The sequence below is a fragment of the Pelophylax lessonae genome (genome assembly GCF_965119305.1).
Source record: "Pelophylax lessonae genome assembly, chromosome: 6".
Lineage (NCBI taxonomy): Eukaryota > Metazoa > Chordata > Amphibia > Anura > Ranidae > Pelophylax > Pelophylax lessonae.
Genome location: NC_138773.1, coordinates 10,094,859 through 10,112,409, shown reverse-complemented (window position 1 = coordinate 10,112,409; position 17,551 = coordinate 10,094,859). Strand labels below are relative to the sequence as shown.

General features: G+C 44.5%; 1 protein-coding gene across 1 annotated transcript in view; it reads left to right on the top strand.

The window, feature by feature from the left end:
* LOC309558205 (uncharacterized protein) overlaps positions 1–3,571 on the top strand; it is a gene marked incomplete at both ends in the record, with an annotated part of 28,641 nt that extends 25,070 nt beyond the window's left edge. The window contains one exon of the mRNA XM_082261225.1: positions 3,024–3,571. Within this exon, the coding sequence (XP_082117351.1) occupies positions 3,024–3,571 (548 nt within the window). The remainder of the gene's footprint in view (positions 1–3,023) is intronic.
* Positions 3,572–17,551: the final 13,980 nt, after the last annotated feature.

Here is a 17,551-nt window from a genome sequence, read left to right as displayed (position 1 = left end):
TTTATTTTCCAGCATCTTAGTCACCAGTGCTTTGGAATCACCCAATCATTAACAATACAGCCTTTGTTGCAGGTTCCTCCCTTTTCGGTCTCTTTTCTCCCCCAGTGCACCAAAGGGACGCACCTCGTACGATACGGCCCCCGGAAGTGCGTCACTGTACGGACTCCGGGGACCAGATGTGATGCGCTGGCGTGCCCCGGTGCGCACGTCACTGCCCACGCCAGATGTGGGCGGCGTCTGTGCGCTCGGGACACGGGGGATCCTGATTGGTCCGCATGCCTGCAGGCGTGGCCCACGCCATGGGCCACTGCGCAGGCGCGGGCGTATTTAATGGCGGACGCTCACTATGGAGAGCGCGCCACCATTATCCGTGTACCAGAGACCAACAGGGTGAGTCTTTTCTCCTTCTTACTGCAGTGATCTTTTGGGACCAATTCCTATACTTCATGCATGGGAGATACTTTTTTTTCTTCGCTACCCAAACACTTTGTATGCATGACTATATACTATAATTTCCTTTCCTGTGGTACACTCACCTGTTTACCTGATTCCTGGTACTACTATGGGTCTGACTGTTGCTAATTTTCCCTCTTTTTTCCAAGTTTGGGAACTAACCACACTCCACTCCTTCATGATTACTCACATGGTGCTGGCAATGGCGGTTTTCTCCTGCTCCCTACTAGGCCCTCTTTGGTGCCCAATGTGTTCTTCTACAATATTTTTGAGTACATTTTTTCTTTTTTCCATTCATAGAACACGTGCCCTCTTTGGGGACCACCAATAGGAGTAACCCTATATACTCCATCATATTCAGAACCAGAAGATAAGCATTACTCCCTCTACAACCATGGTAATTGATGGTAGCTACCATCTAAATATTTTGCCACCTTGCCCCACATAACATACTGTTCCCATCTAGTGCAACATTCTTCTTCAATCTCTTTATAGATACCCCATATTGCGGACCTTCTCTTTTTGGGATCCTTGTGGTGATTGGGGACTGGAAATTGTGGAACTGTATCATGGGGGCCCTTTGTGTTCCCCCCATCTCTCTCTTTTTTTCTACTTAGTAAACTTAAATTTTGGGTGATTCTTCCAACAAATCCATCATCTTAGACAATCACAAACAAGTACAGACTAAATGGCGGCCTCCTGGCACTACGTGCCCACACTCCGATAGGTTTTTAACTCTCCACATGGTCAATCACAATCTGTCATACAGAGAACAGTCCATCTGGGTATGTATCAACATTGGCACTCCATTGACTTTTTTGTTTATACGCATTGATAAAGCAAAAACTATGTGTAATACAGTTTTGTAAACATGTATTTTTCTTCTTTCTACTATTGCAATATGTGTACCTCTACGAATGTCAATTTTGGAGCGCTAATTACCATCTTCTGCATTTCCAGTCTGAGATTTGGCTCTCTTCTCTGGACTATTGAAAAAGGCAAAACCGAAACGCGTCTGGTCCTCTCCAGCCATCTAAGACAGTTCTCCTCTCCAAAGACGTATTTATGACCATGTTCTCTTTTATGTTTATATACTTTTCCATGTGGTTTTGTTATATGTAACACTATTTTTAGTTTGTGTTAATCACTTGTCAACTATAAATAAAATTACTTTTTGAACGACTCAAGTCCTGGTTTCTGCCTTAAAAATCCCACCCCCAGGGGAACCTCTTTGTTCTACATTTCATAGAGGGATGATGGCAGGATCCAGGATAAAGCACTGAACCCGAATAACCTCTCTCTCTTTGTACAAGAAATACTTACCTTGAAAATGTCTTGTCCAGCCCTGCCATCTCAGGTGTGGGCAGCTGAAGCCGGAACGTCCTCTTCTGCGTCCTCTTCGGTCCCACAATGCACTGCACCGGCCCTGCCGTCACTTCAGGGGCAGGAGCATCATCCCTGCACAGCTTCTGTGCATGTCCAGAACCTATTTAGCAGGGAATGCCGCGCCTGCACCGGACGTGACGTGCGGGGCCGATGTAGGCGCATTGATTCCTGGGAGCGATGACGTTCAGCTCCCAGGAATCAATGTAAGAAGGAAGTGACGGCGGCGGACGAGTCCACAAAAGGAGGAAGAGGAAGTAAGGTAAGTATATTTTTTTCTAAAATAAGGTAAGTAAAGAAAAAAAATTGTGATTATCCATTTATTTTTCAGGTGTCAGAGAGCAAACAGATGGGGAAAAGTCGCATTTTAGGGTGGAACTCCACTTTAAGCACCCATGACCATGGTGTCATTTGATAAGTCTAAAATGTTAACTGCACTACTCTCCTTAGTGTATAACAAACACATATATTGGATTTCCATAGCAAAGTTCTGCCCAGGAACTCAAAAATGGCAGCGCTCCATTTTCCTAAGTTGTTGTAAACCCCCACTTAGTGTTTGTACCTATAGGTAAGCCTATGATAAGGCTTACCTATAGGTACTGTAAATATCTCCTAAACTTGCACTGTTTAGGAGCTATTTACATTGCATGCAGCCAATGCCGTCATTGGCACATGCACTCCGAAGGACTGGCTGCCCGTGCTGTTCCTTCACAGCCCTGTGCCATGAATGGTGGCTCCTGCGTGCACGCGCGGGAGTGACATCATCACACCTCCGGCCAAACAGATGGCCGGAGGACGCAAACCCGGAAGGAAGACCAGGCATACATGGTGTAAGCAGTGAGCGGGCAGCACTGTGGGGGCTTCTTCTAAGGTAAGTATTTCATAATGAGCTAGTATGCAATGCATACTAGCTCACTATGTCTTTGTCTTTCAGGTTTTTTTTCTGAGGTTTACAACCTCTTTAAGCAGTAGATTCCGATTCCTAAACTTTCCAGCAAAGACTTTATTAGATAACAAGTTGATATCATATCAATGGACAGGAGACATAGTAGTTAGGATTGCAACCAACCAAGAAAGCCATTTCTGTTTTGGGAATCCTTGCTTACATATGATCAATATCTGGACAGACAAGAAAACATTTGAACTCTTCTATATTTGAATGTAACTCATTTCTCTTCTCCTTCCAGGGATCTATCCCATTGTGGTTCTCACCCACAAGACCTATGGGAACTTAACTAGCGTTGAGTCCTCTTTCAGGGACATGGGCATAGAAAGGATTTTTACATTTGAAAATTACACCCGTGAAGACCACTTTAAAACCAGAGGAAGACACGAGGAAGTGCTGAAGTTCCTACAGGAAGTCATTAAAGATGCTAAGTTCCGGGTAGAACATCAGACCCGGAATCCAGTGAAGGAGATGCATGACCGCAAACAGTTTGTCATGAATTACGTTCACCAGCGAGAGAAGATGATGGAGCAGGAAAATCTGGAGAGAAAGAAAGCCTTTGACAAAGCAATGAAGGAAAAAGAAATGAAAAGACAAGAGGAAGAGTTAGAAAGAGAGAGACAGAGGAGAAGAGAAGCTGATGAAGCTGCACTGAGGAAACGGAGAGAAGAGTTGGAGAGGCAGAGATTAGCTGAGAAAGCCAGATATGAGGAGGAAGTTCGAGCACAACAGGAAGCCAAGGCCAAAAAAGGCAAACCATTTTTTGGATTCTTTGGTAAGAAGAAGTAGAAATCATGAACAGGATTACACACAAACATTATAGAAAATTATTTGTTCTATATATAAGCATCAGGGGGAAGTTTTTCAACCAGGAGGAGTAAATAAAGAAAGACACAATTCTCCTGAAAAGACACAAGCCTCGTACTGAGCAGAACAGTCAGGAGCACTGTTCTATTCTGCCACAGAATCTACTACACCTCCACAGAATATTCCACACCTCCACAGAATATTCCACACCTCCACAAAATATTCTACACCTCCATAGAATCTACTACACCTCCACAGAATCTTCTACACCTTCACAGAATCTTCTACGCCTTCACAGAATCTTCTACACCTTCACAGAATATACTACACCACCACCAAATCTTTACCACCACAGAATCTTCTACACCTCCACAGAATCTTCTACACCTTCACAGAATCTTCTACACCTCCACAGAATCTACTACACCTCCATAGAATATACTACACCACCACCAAATCTTTACCACCACAGAATCTTCTACACCACCACAGAATCTTCTACACCTTCACAGAATCTTCTAAACCTCCACAGAATCTACTACACCACCACCAAATCTTTACCACCACAGAATCTTCTACACCTCCACAGAATCTTCTACACCTCCACAGAATCTACTACACCACCACAGAATCTTCTACACCTCCACAGATTCTTCTACACCTTCACAGAATCTACTACACCACCACAGAATCTACTACACCACCACCAAATCTTTACCACCACAGAATCTTCTACACCACCACCAAATCTACTAAACCACCACAGAATCTTCTACACCTCCACCTAATCTACTACACCACCACAGAATCTGCTACACCACCACCAAATCTTTACCACCACCACAGAATCTACTATACCACCACAGAATCTGCTACACCACCACCAAATCTACTACACCACCACAGAATCTTCTACACCTCCACCTAATCTACTACACCACCACAGAGTCTACTACACCACCACCAAATCTTTACCACCACCACAGAATCTACTATACCACCACAGAATCTACTATACCACCACAGAATCTTCTACACCACCACCAAATCCACTACACCACCACAGAATCTACTACACCACCACAGAATCTACTACACCACCACAGAATCTTCTACACCACCACAGAATCTTCTACACCACCACCAAATCCACTACACCACCACAGAATCTTTTCAACCTCCACATAAACGTCTCAACCTCCACATACAGTAATCTTCTCAACCTCCATGGAATTTACTACACCTCCACCTAACCATCTTTGCCTCCTCAGAACCTTCTACACCTTCATGGAATCTTCTACATCTCCATCAAATCTTCTACACTTCCTTGGAATCCTCCACACCTGCACATTACTGTCTACTCATCCACAAAATCCTCTACACCTCCACAGAATCATTTACATCTCCGTAAAATCTTTTACACCTCCGCAGAACCTTCTACACCTCCATTGAAGTCTACAGCTATCTATGGTTTTTCCAATATTTTATTAGCAACAATGTTTTCTGTGAATATAACTGCCTGAAATTAGTACAAAAAGACATCCTCATGGTATCTCTTAGGTGGACTTTATTTTATATTTTTTTTTTACTGTACTGTGGATTTTCTACAAACTGTGCACACTGTTACCTACTGTATCTAATAAAAGAAATACATTCTATGCAAATTAAAGTAAATTGCTAAATAAACAAAAGCAAAACATATATGAGAGTTGTTTTACCTGCCAAAGGATTTACTGCCATCCAGTCCTGAAATTTACCAAGCAGTGACACACAGGGCAGCCAGGAGGAAGGAACCACTTACAGTTAAAGCTGAAGTTTAGTGATATTAAAGAAAAGAGCACCAGGGACAGTACTTACCATGAATAAGGAGTGCCCCATGTGCTGTTGGCTGCTATGTTAAGTTAAAATCTGAAGTACTCTGCCCCTGGATCCCACCATAGCTGTGATCTTTTGGTGCTGTGGAGGTTAACTGGAGCAGCTCAACGACAACTACACCCACCCTTTCACCCCCTGTGCTCCATTCAGTGGGAACCAATGGTATGGCTTCTATAAATGGAGCGGGGGGGGGGGGGGGGTTGAAAAGCTGGAAATAGTCATCACCTGACCAGTGCCTGTCATAAATTCAACAGCTCATAATAACCCTCAAGGCACTGTAAGCAAATGGCTGCCGATTTCACCCTAATACACCAGCACAATTGTTTTAACAATATTCACTAAAATTGGGCTTCAATAAAAACATAGATGCCCTCTCTCTCCTGACGGAACAGTGAAAGAGCAGGAGAAGACCAATGAAGTCATCTCTCTGCTCTCTCTGATCTCTCCTACTATAAGTATATTTGTATGCAACACTCTTGATTGGCTTTCAGAGCCGGTTCACACTACCGCGACCAGAAAGTCGCCCCATGAAGGAGCAACTTTTTAGCGCGACTTTAGCGTGACTTTGAAGAGACTTTGACTTAAATGATAGGCGACTTTGTCTGTGGGGAATGCCTGGATAATCTTTTTCTTCTTCCTGGAAAGTCTGATCACAGTCACTTGAAAATAGATAAGTGATAAAAGGAATGTGAAGATTGGTGATGGCGCTACCTTTGAAACAAATAAATAAAAACAGATATAGTGCCCCTAGTGACGTGAAGGGGGATATATGGGTTGGGTGACCCACAGATGTCATAGTGCAGTGTCATAAAATAAAGGAGTGGAGAAATAAAAATATATAGATGTGGGAACAGGTATTTATTCACATAAAACAATAAACACAGAAAATAAAATAAACTAATACCGTGAAAAAATTACCCCACAACCACAAGTGTGTGAACAGGTTACAAATAAACTGATATTTGTGCCACATACACTGTGTTTTAAAATGGTGAAGAAATGTGGATAGATAAAGTCCACGAGTGGCCACTGGGTGGTGAAAATAGATAAGGATCCGACTTAGAGGTGACTCCCATTGAAGTCTATGTGCACAAGTCGGATAGAGGTCATCTTGAAGTAGTACAGGAACCTTTTCTGAAGTTGGAGCGACTTCAGTAGTGCATATTAAGACGGCTCTCATTCATTTACATTGAATTTGTGATGACAAGAGACTTGGGGCGACTTGAGGTCGCACAAGTCGTGTCCCAAGTCGGAGTAGTCTTAATCAATAGGGACGATCGAACGGTTCGGGTCAACCATCGGTTCGACCCGAACATTAGGTGTTCTAAATTCGGACGAATTCCGAACTTTTTGCGGAATTCGGTCACCAGAACTGCCCAAAATGCAATGGGACAGGAATTGGGCTTTAAAAGCCACGGATTGGCCCAGAAACGTCAGTAAAAGCCAATGAGGGGAGCAGGAGTCTGCTAGGAATGTGATTGGAGTGACTACGGGGACCAGAGGCCAATCAGGAGTGAATACACCCCACAGTATATAACATAGCCCCGCCTAACCTCTAGCACTGTAATACAGAGGCTTTTGAAGAGAGTGGAAGCATAAGTGTTTCTCCTTGTAAAGCTCCAGTGTCATTTTGCAATTATCTTCTGCTGTATGGAGCTGTTCTTTTATTGTGAGGAAAGGGATATGCAGTGTAGTTAGGGTACTATATACCACTATAGTTAGATTCAATAGTCTAGTTTTTGTAGGGATACTTTTAAGTGTCAGGGTGACTGGAGTTTAGGGTGACCCGACTCTGCCATGCCTGGGTGACCGAACTCTGCCATGTCAGGGTGACCATAGTGTAGTTTAGGCTGACCTGACTCTGCCATGTCAGGGTGACCGTAGTATAGTTTAGGGTGACCTGATTCTGCCATGCCAGGGTGACCGAACTCTGCCATGTCAGGGTGACCGTAGTGTAGTTTAGGGTGACCTGACTCTGCCATGCCAGGGTGACCCCACTCTGCCATGTCAGGGTGACCCCACTATGCAGATTTTGGGTTAGGGGTATATATATATATATATATATATATATACACATACACACATATATATATATATATATATACACACACACACATACATATATATTGTGACAGGAAGTCAGATAAATCTGTGGGTCTTGTCACAGAAGGAAGATTCATTTCTGCCTTGTTTAGACAATTCACCAATTACTATCAGGTGTCGGCTGCGGAGGTAGCCAGAAAGGTTTAAGGACGTTGGAAAGCTTCAGCTATTCAGAATGAGGCAATTAAGGCCTCTATAAGTTATCCAGAGGATGACTACTGATTGCTGCCTCTGAGGCTTTTTTGCGTTAAGGAGAGCAGTGAGCTGAGAAAGACTTCTGAAGGTGAGGTGGTGTTGATGTTTTCTGTGTGAAAAGGAAAACTAATGGACAATTGGTTTTCTGCTGTATGACCAGCAGTGTCTGCCCAGCAGTAGGTTGGGACAGACTCCATAGGTAGGTTCCTGTGTTGTGAAGGTAGACGCCCCAAGTGGCCAGGGTTTTTTTTATGTTTGTTTGATTTATGCTGTTTGGATGCTTGCACTTGTTTCCAGCAAAATGGAAGAATAAACCAAAGACCGCTGTTTTCAACCACTCCTCGGCTGTCTCTCTGTGTAACGAACCCACCCAAGGGGTCACCCACACCCACTACCGAGCTAACCCCTTACAATATACACAGGTATGTGACCCCTTATAGATAAAAACCCCAACTGAGCGCAAAGGTTACTGCTGCAGATCTCTGGAATGATGTCTATAAAGATTTTAGAATGTTGTAGAAACTGACCGATGAACAATACTGGTACTGGTATCTGATGTAAAGAAATTAATCTGTCCCTACCTCACACAGGAACCTTGGCCCTCCCTACACTGCTACAAATGTCTCTGCACTGTCTGACTAAAAAAAATGACTCTCTCCCTGCCTGAATCGCATGCCTATCCCTCTCTGAACGCCACAAAATGACACTACACGCTGCGGCTGCGTGTAGTGTGGAGCGTGTACTTGGCCCCTGAGCCATGATTGGATAATGGCAGCCTGCCTTTAGTCCAATCATGGCAGAGATCTGTTGATTGGCCAAAGCATGAGGTCGGGGTGCATGCTTTGGCCAATCACATAATGCGCTGCAAGCGCGGCGTGTGTGCAGTGCATTATGGGAATCTCAAATTTCCCATGAAGAAGCACATTTGTTCGTCATTCGAACGAACGATCCAACGAGCGATGTTCGAGTCGAACTTAGCCTCGACTCGAACTTAAAGCTCATCCCTAGCCACCACTAACACACATCTACAAGAGAGCTTGTTCTGGGGAAAAACAACAGACTTACTGGCTGGATCCCCAGATGAAAATAGAAGAAAGAAAGCCTAAAAAAGAAAAATCTAATGCAGCTCTCACATCTAACAATTGGTAAGCTGCAATATAATAAATGTCTGACTTTTGGTTTTAATACCGCATGAAAATGGTAGTAAACCACAGCTGTTTAAAAAAAAAAACACCTGTAGGCAATGGCATAATGTGCTAGTATGCATCCCATACTACCACATTATGAAATACTAACCTTGGAACAAAGTCCTCCAGCACTGTGAGCCCTCCGTTTGGGCAAGGTATATTCAGAGCACATGCTCTGGTGACGTAACTGATTGCATTCAGGGTAAATATCTCCTAGACGGTGCACATTTAGGAGATATTAATTTTACCTACAGGTAAGCCTTATTATAGGCCTTGTTATAGGCTTACCTGTAGGTAGCAATCACCAAACGGGCTATACTACTGCTTTAGCCATATATCTCAATGTATGTGAACAAAAGATCTCTGTTTATAGCAAAGTTACCTAGAAATGGTGAACAGCAATGTGCACAGGCTTCATTCAGTATTTTTACTGGATAGATTAAAGCAGTGTTTCTCAACCTTTTTTCAATCAAGACACCATTTAAAATTATGGACAGTCTCGAGGCACCCCATTCTAAAATGTAAAAAAACTATTCTAATAGCTTTACACAATTCAACAACATCTGCAAGTAGGACACCCAAAGTTAGAGGTGCTTTATTCTTCCAAAGCAAATACACTTTTTCACATTGGTACTGACTAGTATTCCAATGTTTAATTTCTCCCTCAATTTCTCTCCACCAGTCAGCTAATGTCACCCTGGTGCTGAAGGAGAGAGGCCGAGGAGCAGGGCCTGCCCTACCATGGGTCCCGCTGGCAGGGGAGGGCTGGCAGCCTTGGGCCTGGGGGGCAAGTCCAGTCAAGTGGCCCATTGAACCACCGAATCAGCTCACCATCTATGCCCACCTGGTTTATAATGGACATTGATGTTATGAAGCAAGAAAAATATGATACAATGTGGTAACATAATTTAATGTTAATAGCAACAAAGGAGGTTTAACAAAAATAATGCATCAATGCAGCCTCACCAGTGCCCATCAGTGCAGCCTAATCAGTGCCCATTAATGCAGCCTCACCAGTGCCCATCAAGGCAGTCTGATCAGTGCCCATCAATGCAACCTGACCAGTGCCCATCAATGCAACCAGGCTGACCAGTGCCCATCAGTTCAGCCTCACCAGTGCCCATCAATGCAGCCTCTCCAGTGCCCATAAATGCAGCCTCACAGTGCAGCCTTATCAGTTCTCATCAGTGCAGCCTTATCAGTGCCCATCAATGCAGCCTCACCAGTGCCCATCAATGCAGTCGGATCAGTGCCCATCAACACAAACTGATCAGTGCCCATCAATGCAGCCTCACCATTGTTCATCAGCTCAGCCTCACCAGTGTCCATCAGCTCAGCCTCATCAGTGTCCACCAGTGCAGCCTCATCAGTGCCCATCAACGTAGCACCACCAGTGTCCATCAGTGTAACCTCAACAGTGCTCATCAATGCAGCCTGATCATTGCCCATCAATGCAGCTTTACCAGTGCATATAAGCTCAGCCTCATCAGTGCAGCTTGATCAGTAGGGATGATCGAACGGTTCGGGTCCACCATCGGTTCGGCCCGAACATTGGGTGTTCGAGGTTCGGCCGAATTTAGAACCTTTTGCCCAAAAAGTTCGGAATTCGGCAACCAGAACCGACCAAAATGCAATGCTTCAGGAAATGGGCTTTAAAAGCCCGTGATTGGACCAGAACCATCAGTAAAAGCCAATTGAGGGGCAGGAGAATGCTAGGAATGTGATTGGAGTGAGTAGGGGGTCCATAGTCCAATCATTAGTGAATACGCCCCCCAGTATATAAGATCGCCCCCGCCAAATTCCTAGCATTCTTGTACGGGACATGGAAGAGAGTGGAATGCTGTTCTGTTCTAATGTGTTACAAAGTGTCATTTAGCTATTTTTAGTGTGAGGAAAGGGATATCTAGTGTAGTTAGAGTGCTCCTTTTACACTTTAGTTAGCTTTAAAAATTTAGTTTCTGTAGGGAAAGTGTTAAGTGTAAGGGGACCGTAGTGTAGTGTAGGGTTAACTGACAGTGACTGCTATGGAAGGGTGAAAAAACCCTTCCATAGCAGGGTGACCGCTATAGAGAAATGATCATTTCTCTGAGTTGCTTCGGGACAGGAATATGGCTTCTCACCAGCAAGTATTTTTCATGCTGCAGGGGTTGCCACTGCCAGTGCTTTTTTGAGGACATGTTTGATGTCAGACATGACATCTGAACATGTGTATAGGGGGTATATATACACATATATGTCTGTATATATACCCCTAGACATATATACAGTAATCCCCCGCTACATCGCGGTTCAGTTTTTGCGGTCCCGGTAATTCGCGTTTTTTTTTGTAATGTTATTTTACTATATAGATCATTAAAAATGAAAGATTTTTGTGTTTTTCATAGCTCTTGCTCTGTCTCTAAGTATCTTTTATGTGTTTAAATGAGTTTCTATTGTTTTAAAAGTGTGTTTAAAGACCTTAAAATGCTTCTACACGTACAGTGACAGTAAAAAAAAATCATGCCTACAATGCATTTTAATAGGGTTTTTCCATTTCGCGGAATTCCACTTTTCGCGGCTGGGTCCGGAACGTAACCCCCGCAATGGAGGGGGGTTTACTGTAGGTGTGATAGTAGCAGAAATATATGCTTGCGCTAATGAAATCATTTACAGTAATATATTTCTGCTACTATCACACCTATATATGGCTAGGTGTCTATAGGTGCCTGCCTCAAAAGAACCCAAAAAAATGCCAAAAAAACGCTAGTGTCAAAAAAAAAATGCCCAGGTGTGTTTTTGCTGGCATTTTTTGGGGGGTTTTGGAGGCAGGCAAAACATCTGTATTAGCCTCTGAAAACTCTGAAAACTCACTTGCACAGGGCTCCACTGGCTCCTTGCAGGTCTTAGCAGAAGCAATCTCCTCTGTCCTTTCTTCCCGCCTCCTGGCCTCTGAATGACATCATGCCGGACTGGGACTAGGAAGCACCTGTCGGGTGGAGATCACTCTGCCTGACAGGGAAGTGACTGGACTCACCAGCCAAAAAGGCCACTTACTCCACACCGCTTCCACCCCTGCAGACAGGCATGACAACAGCCAGCTGCTGCTACATTGTGTTATACTTGCAGAGCTGCAGCGGAGCAGTGACATACTCGCACTGCTCCGCTGCAGCTCTGCAAGTATAACACAATGTAGCGGCGGCTGGCGGGTGTCATGCCTGTCTGCAGGGGTGGAAGCAGTGCGGAGAAAATGGCCTTTTTACATGGCATCAGAGCGGCCTGGAGGGCAATTTCCTCCCTGCCCCCCAGCCCAGTCCGCCCCTGCCCGCTGGGTCCATTGGACCCAGGCAGAACTTTGAGAGGGGTGGCAAATGACGCCCAAGATTTCTTTTCCAGCTGTTTTTTGTGTCATCCAGGAGCGGACTGGGCTGTAAAAAAGCTGCTCTCAACAAGTATACTCAGTTTCTGGGTGTGAGGGTGCTACATGTGTACTACACACGGGTCCTGAGGGGTGGAGGGCCAAATGTGCTGACAAACACTGCGCCCATGGAAGCCCTAGGGCGCCAAGATGGGGGAGCGGTAACATAAAGGTATGTCATATAATTTTGCATATAGACAAGGTGCTTTTGTCTATATACCTTGCAATAGAGTTTGGCGAGCTTACCTGTCCCTTCATGTCTGTATTAGAGGTCAGACTGCACTTCTGGTTCCTTTTTATCACCTCTACTTCCTGTTCCTGCCCCGCCCAGGTGATCACAGGAAGTCTATATTAACCAGTGCACTGCAGGTCTGCTTTGCTGTTCAACAGTGTTAGTTCTTGTTTCCTGTGTGCTTGAACTACTCTTCTGTGTACCGACTTTGGCTTGTCTCTGACTATTCCTGTTTGCCTGTTACCCTGACCTTTGGCCTGTCCCTTGGTTACCCTTGTCTGCCTGTTACCCCGACCTCAGCTTACCCATCACCATTCTGTGTGTCCTGAGTGGCTGCTTCCCTTCTCTCCCTACGGAGCGTGACCCGGGGGACCCCAGGGGCCGTGACCTGGGCCCAGCTGCAGCCAAGTCCATCCTCACCACTAGAGGCTCTGGTGAACACCTGCTGGGTCTTAGACTCCGCGCCCTGGGGAATCTTGGGCTCACGTTCCGGTCCATCCGCAGCAGTCTGCAATCGGGTTCACTACCTTGCGCTGCCCAACTGCCTCCAACAGGGTGCAGTCGTCACCTGGCCACAGGTGACCTGACATTATATAGTTTTAACCTCCCTGGCGGTATGATTATGTCAGGAATTATGTACCAAAAGCGGTACAATTTTTTGATATTTATAATATATACTGTATATATATATATATATATATATATATATATATATATATATATATTATACTATATATATATATATATATTAATAATATAGTTTATAATTCACAATTTATAATATTTGATATTTTTCTGATACTAAGGTGATACTGTGTAATCCTCTCAGATTACATTGTATCACCTCCTTTTTATGTGTTTGTGTTTTGTGCAACATTTGAATTTCCCTCCCAGTTCTGCTACCATGCACCATTGCTGCTGCAGGGAACGGAACCAGGAAGTCATCAGACCGACGGACGGCACGGCGGGGATCTCAGCGGCGATCACAGCAATGGGAGATCATCGCTGGATCGCCAGGAGAAGGTAAGGAACCCCGCTGCGCGCTCTACACATCCACCCCGAGCGTGACTCGGGGATACCGATCCTAGCATGAATAAACCATCCCGAGTCACGCTCGGGGTTACCGCTAAGGGAGTTAATTACCATTGTAGCAGGATTCCCAGCTGTTTTGCTGAATATGGGTCCCCCTGGGTCACCGGGTGCAACAAAAAAACCTTTGTGCATGTTTCTCCAAGTGTGAGCACTGAGACAAGGAACAGTCCAGTATATTTGGGTTTTTTGTATTTATTGAGAACTTGGATGGGAGAAGGGAATGAGTGGGATTGTCCTTTGGTTCAACTATGCACCACTTGCTGGGGACAACTGAAAATGCTGATTGGCGCTGACTTGACGCTGGCTAATTGCCGGTCAATGCCGGTTAATGCTGGTTAACGCTGGCTTGCTGCCTGTTAACTCCAAACTGACTTTGGACTTCTTTCTTGCATAAAGAAGTCCACGTTGAGCTCCCTTAAGCACTCCTTGCTGAGGTAGCTACTTGTATGACTGCTGAACACTTCAGGGCCCACACCAGCGCCCCCTTTTACTCACTTATCTTAAGGGCTTAGACACTGGCATCCCCTTTCTAAGCCTTCTCTACTGGTCAGCTGGCTCCCGGATCCCTCTGACCTTCTGGAGTGGTCCCCTCTCCTAGGCAGACCCCTGGGCAGTTTCAAGCACTCACAACACTGTTTTTCCCAGAAACTTCTTTCCAGCAGCTCCACTCGGTCCACAAAACTCTGGATCCCTCTCTCTGTAGCCCAGCTCAACCTTCGTCCTCTAGACCGACTTCCCAGGACACCTTCACTACCGCTGACAGGAGAAGAGACAGCCATCACCCTCCTCCGTGGACTCTGCCTTCCCGCCAAAGACCCCCTGTCACATGCTCCCCTCAGACTTATAACTCATCCCAGGGTGCATTGCAGCAAACTCTGCCCACTGAGATAGCCATAAGCCCTGGTGCACTATTAGCTGGGTTTCCTCCACTGTCCAATAAGAGCCCTCATTGGAAACAGTGGGGAGACTCACTAGGCTCAACAGGTCACACCTGGAAACATGTGACAGCCTAACTAAATGATCAGCCCCCGCTGATATGGAGGGTGCTACACCATGATATAAAATAATGTATGTGGGGGCCTTTTGGTGGGCATGATTTCTTTCTTGGGGGGGGTGGGGGGAGGCAGCATTTAATTCTTGGACCCATGCAGCACAATGTCTTGGACCAGCCCTGCAGAGAAGGGTCAAACAAGGCTGTGGAGGCAACAGACATTCTCCTTATTATGACGTCATTGGTTGTTAGGATGCCAGTGTCTGAAAAGTTGTAATGGTGCATAATGAAAACCCGTGGCTTTGTGAAACTAAAAGGTAGACTTCATCCACCTGCTGGCCTGTATACAATTTTTGATAAGTTTTTAAACTTTTTTTTGCCTGGGTACCCTGGTTGAAAAGGGCTGGTTTAACCTCCCTGGCGGTCTGATTATGTCAGCAATAAGCCGACTGGAGGACACAGCAGGAGGACATCAGGGGATCATAGGGACAAGTTAAGTTTAACTAAAGGGTAACCTAAGTGTGGCTCAGGGTTACCACTTTTGGTCCTGACAATTAACCCCAAGTCACACTCAGGATTACTGCCAGGGAGGTTAAAGGATCTTCCTGACATTTAGGGGACATTTAAAGACAACCCCCCCCCCCCCGTTATAAACCTCCAAAAGCCACCCTAATGTTGACTTTCTAATTGATTTCAATACAATTAACTGAATGATCTCAGTTCTGTCGAACTATCAATGTCGTGAAACCTCTCTCATCCCTACTTTTCTGAACACCAGTGCAGTCGGCTAAAATTGCACCATTCAGCACCACCATCACTCACAGTACAAAGGTTAAAAAACAAAAGTAAATGGAGATTTTAGGGTGCCCTCATCCATTATCATTCAAATTTTCTTTTATGTATATGCATCTAAAAATTGATAAATAGATTATTAAAATGAATAGCATTCTGGCCACCAATGTGTAGGCAGGTGCAGTCTGCTTTCTCCACTGTAGGTGGCACTTGTTCGGAGCGCTACTGCAGCTGGAGAGGAAGTCAATGAAACTTGGATTCTCTATGATTTATTCGGTCCGCTGGAGCAGCATTGCAGTTGGCTACCTTACATCTAGGTGACCCTGGGGGCCATCTTGGGTCAAGCAGAGGCTTTGCCAGTAACAGATGTGACCAGAAATGTGGGGACTGCCACAGAGAATATCAGGCACAAATATAGTGTAAAAGAATAGAATTTATTTAAAAATAAGTGAATTACACAAATTTAAACACACCTCCAGAATACTAAAACTGTGTAAATCAAACCTGATAACCAAACAATAGTGATACACAGCGAACAACTGCTCAAACCAAATATATACAGAAAACAGGATAAACGAGTCATAATCCTAACAGAGCCGGGGTCATACACCGGAGATCAAGCAGTGGGAGCTGGGAACAAGACAAAACAAGGAGAGGGTAACAGGAGACCGAGTAAGCAGGTAGGAAGGAATCAGGCCGCAGGGTCAGGATCAGGGTCCAGGATCAAGATCAGGATGCAGCGACACAGGAATGCAGGTCAGGGGCACATGGAGACAGCACCAAGGCAGTGAGAAAGAACATGCACAGGATTTAGCCACTTAAGGACCGGGCCCATTTTTAACACATTTTGTTTACAAGTTAAAATCTGTATTTTTTGCTAGAAAACTACTTAGAACCTCCAAACATTATATATATACACACATTATATATATATATATATATATATATATATATATATATATATATATATATATATATATATATATATATATACTTTTTTTTTTAAGAAAAGAGAATAAAATGGTGGACATTGCAATATTGTTTGTCACGCGGTATTTGCGAAGCGGTCTTTCAAACGCCAGTTTTTTGGAAAAATTACATTTCACTGCATTTAAAAAAAACTAAGCAGTAAAGTTAGCTTTTTTAGTTAGTTTTTTTTTTTTTGTATATTGTGAAAGATGATGTCATGCTGAGTAAATAGATGCCCAACATGTTACGGTTTAAAATTGCGTACACCAGCAGAATGGCGACAAACTACGGTCAATAATAATCTCCATAGGCGACGCTTTAAAAATGTTTAACGGTTACCAGTTTAGAGTTACAGAGTAGCTCTTTTTTTTTAAATCATTGCTCTCACTCTGGCGTTCACGGCGTTACCTCATATGTGTGGTTTGAATAGCGATTTTATTTGCAGGCGCGACTTCCGTATACGCTTTCTTTTGTGCGCGAGCTCACAGCGATGGGGGGGTGGTAATTTTTTTTTTCTTCCTATTTGTTTTATTTATTTTTTTACTTTTAGCACAGGTTTAAAAAAATAAAAAAAATCTGATCACTTTTATTGCTGTCACAAGCAATGTAAACATCCCTTGTGACAGTAATAGGCAGTGACAGGTACTCTCTAAGAAGGGATAGGGGGTCTAAAAGACTCCAAACCTCTCCACTACACTTCCATGTATTTAAAATGCCTAAGGCATTTTTTAATACTGTCACTTTTTAAATTTGGCACTTTTAGCAGCCGAGTAACCCGGAAATGATGTCATGGACGCCGCCTCCAGGTTATGTCATCAGAGACCCGATCTAAGCTGCATCCGGCTTTGACGCGCCGGCTGGTTGCTTGGGTCTCCTGGTGGAACGGTAGACCCGGACAGAGCAGCGGAAGGCGGCAGGAGGGGGCTAATGATCCAGCGGCTCCTGAGCCACATCGGTCATTACCGCCTGAAAGCCAACCGCCAGCTCTAAAAAATGGTACCGGGATGATGCCTCTAGCTGCAGGCATCACCCCAGTACAGCCACCTATTGCAGCCGTAGTAGGTCTAAGTTGATTTGCGGTAAGTGATTAAATACATTTCCTTCAACCAGCATCAAGTGATGACTGATTGCA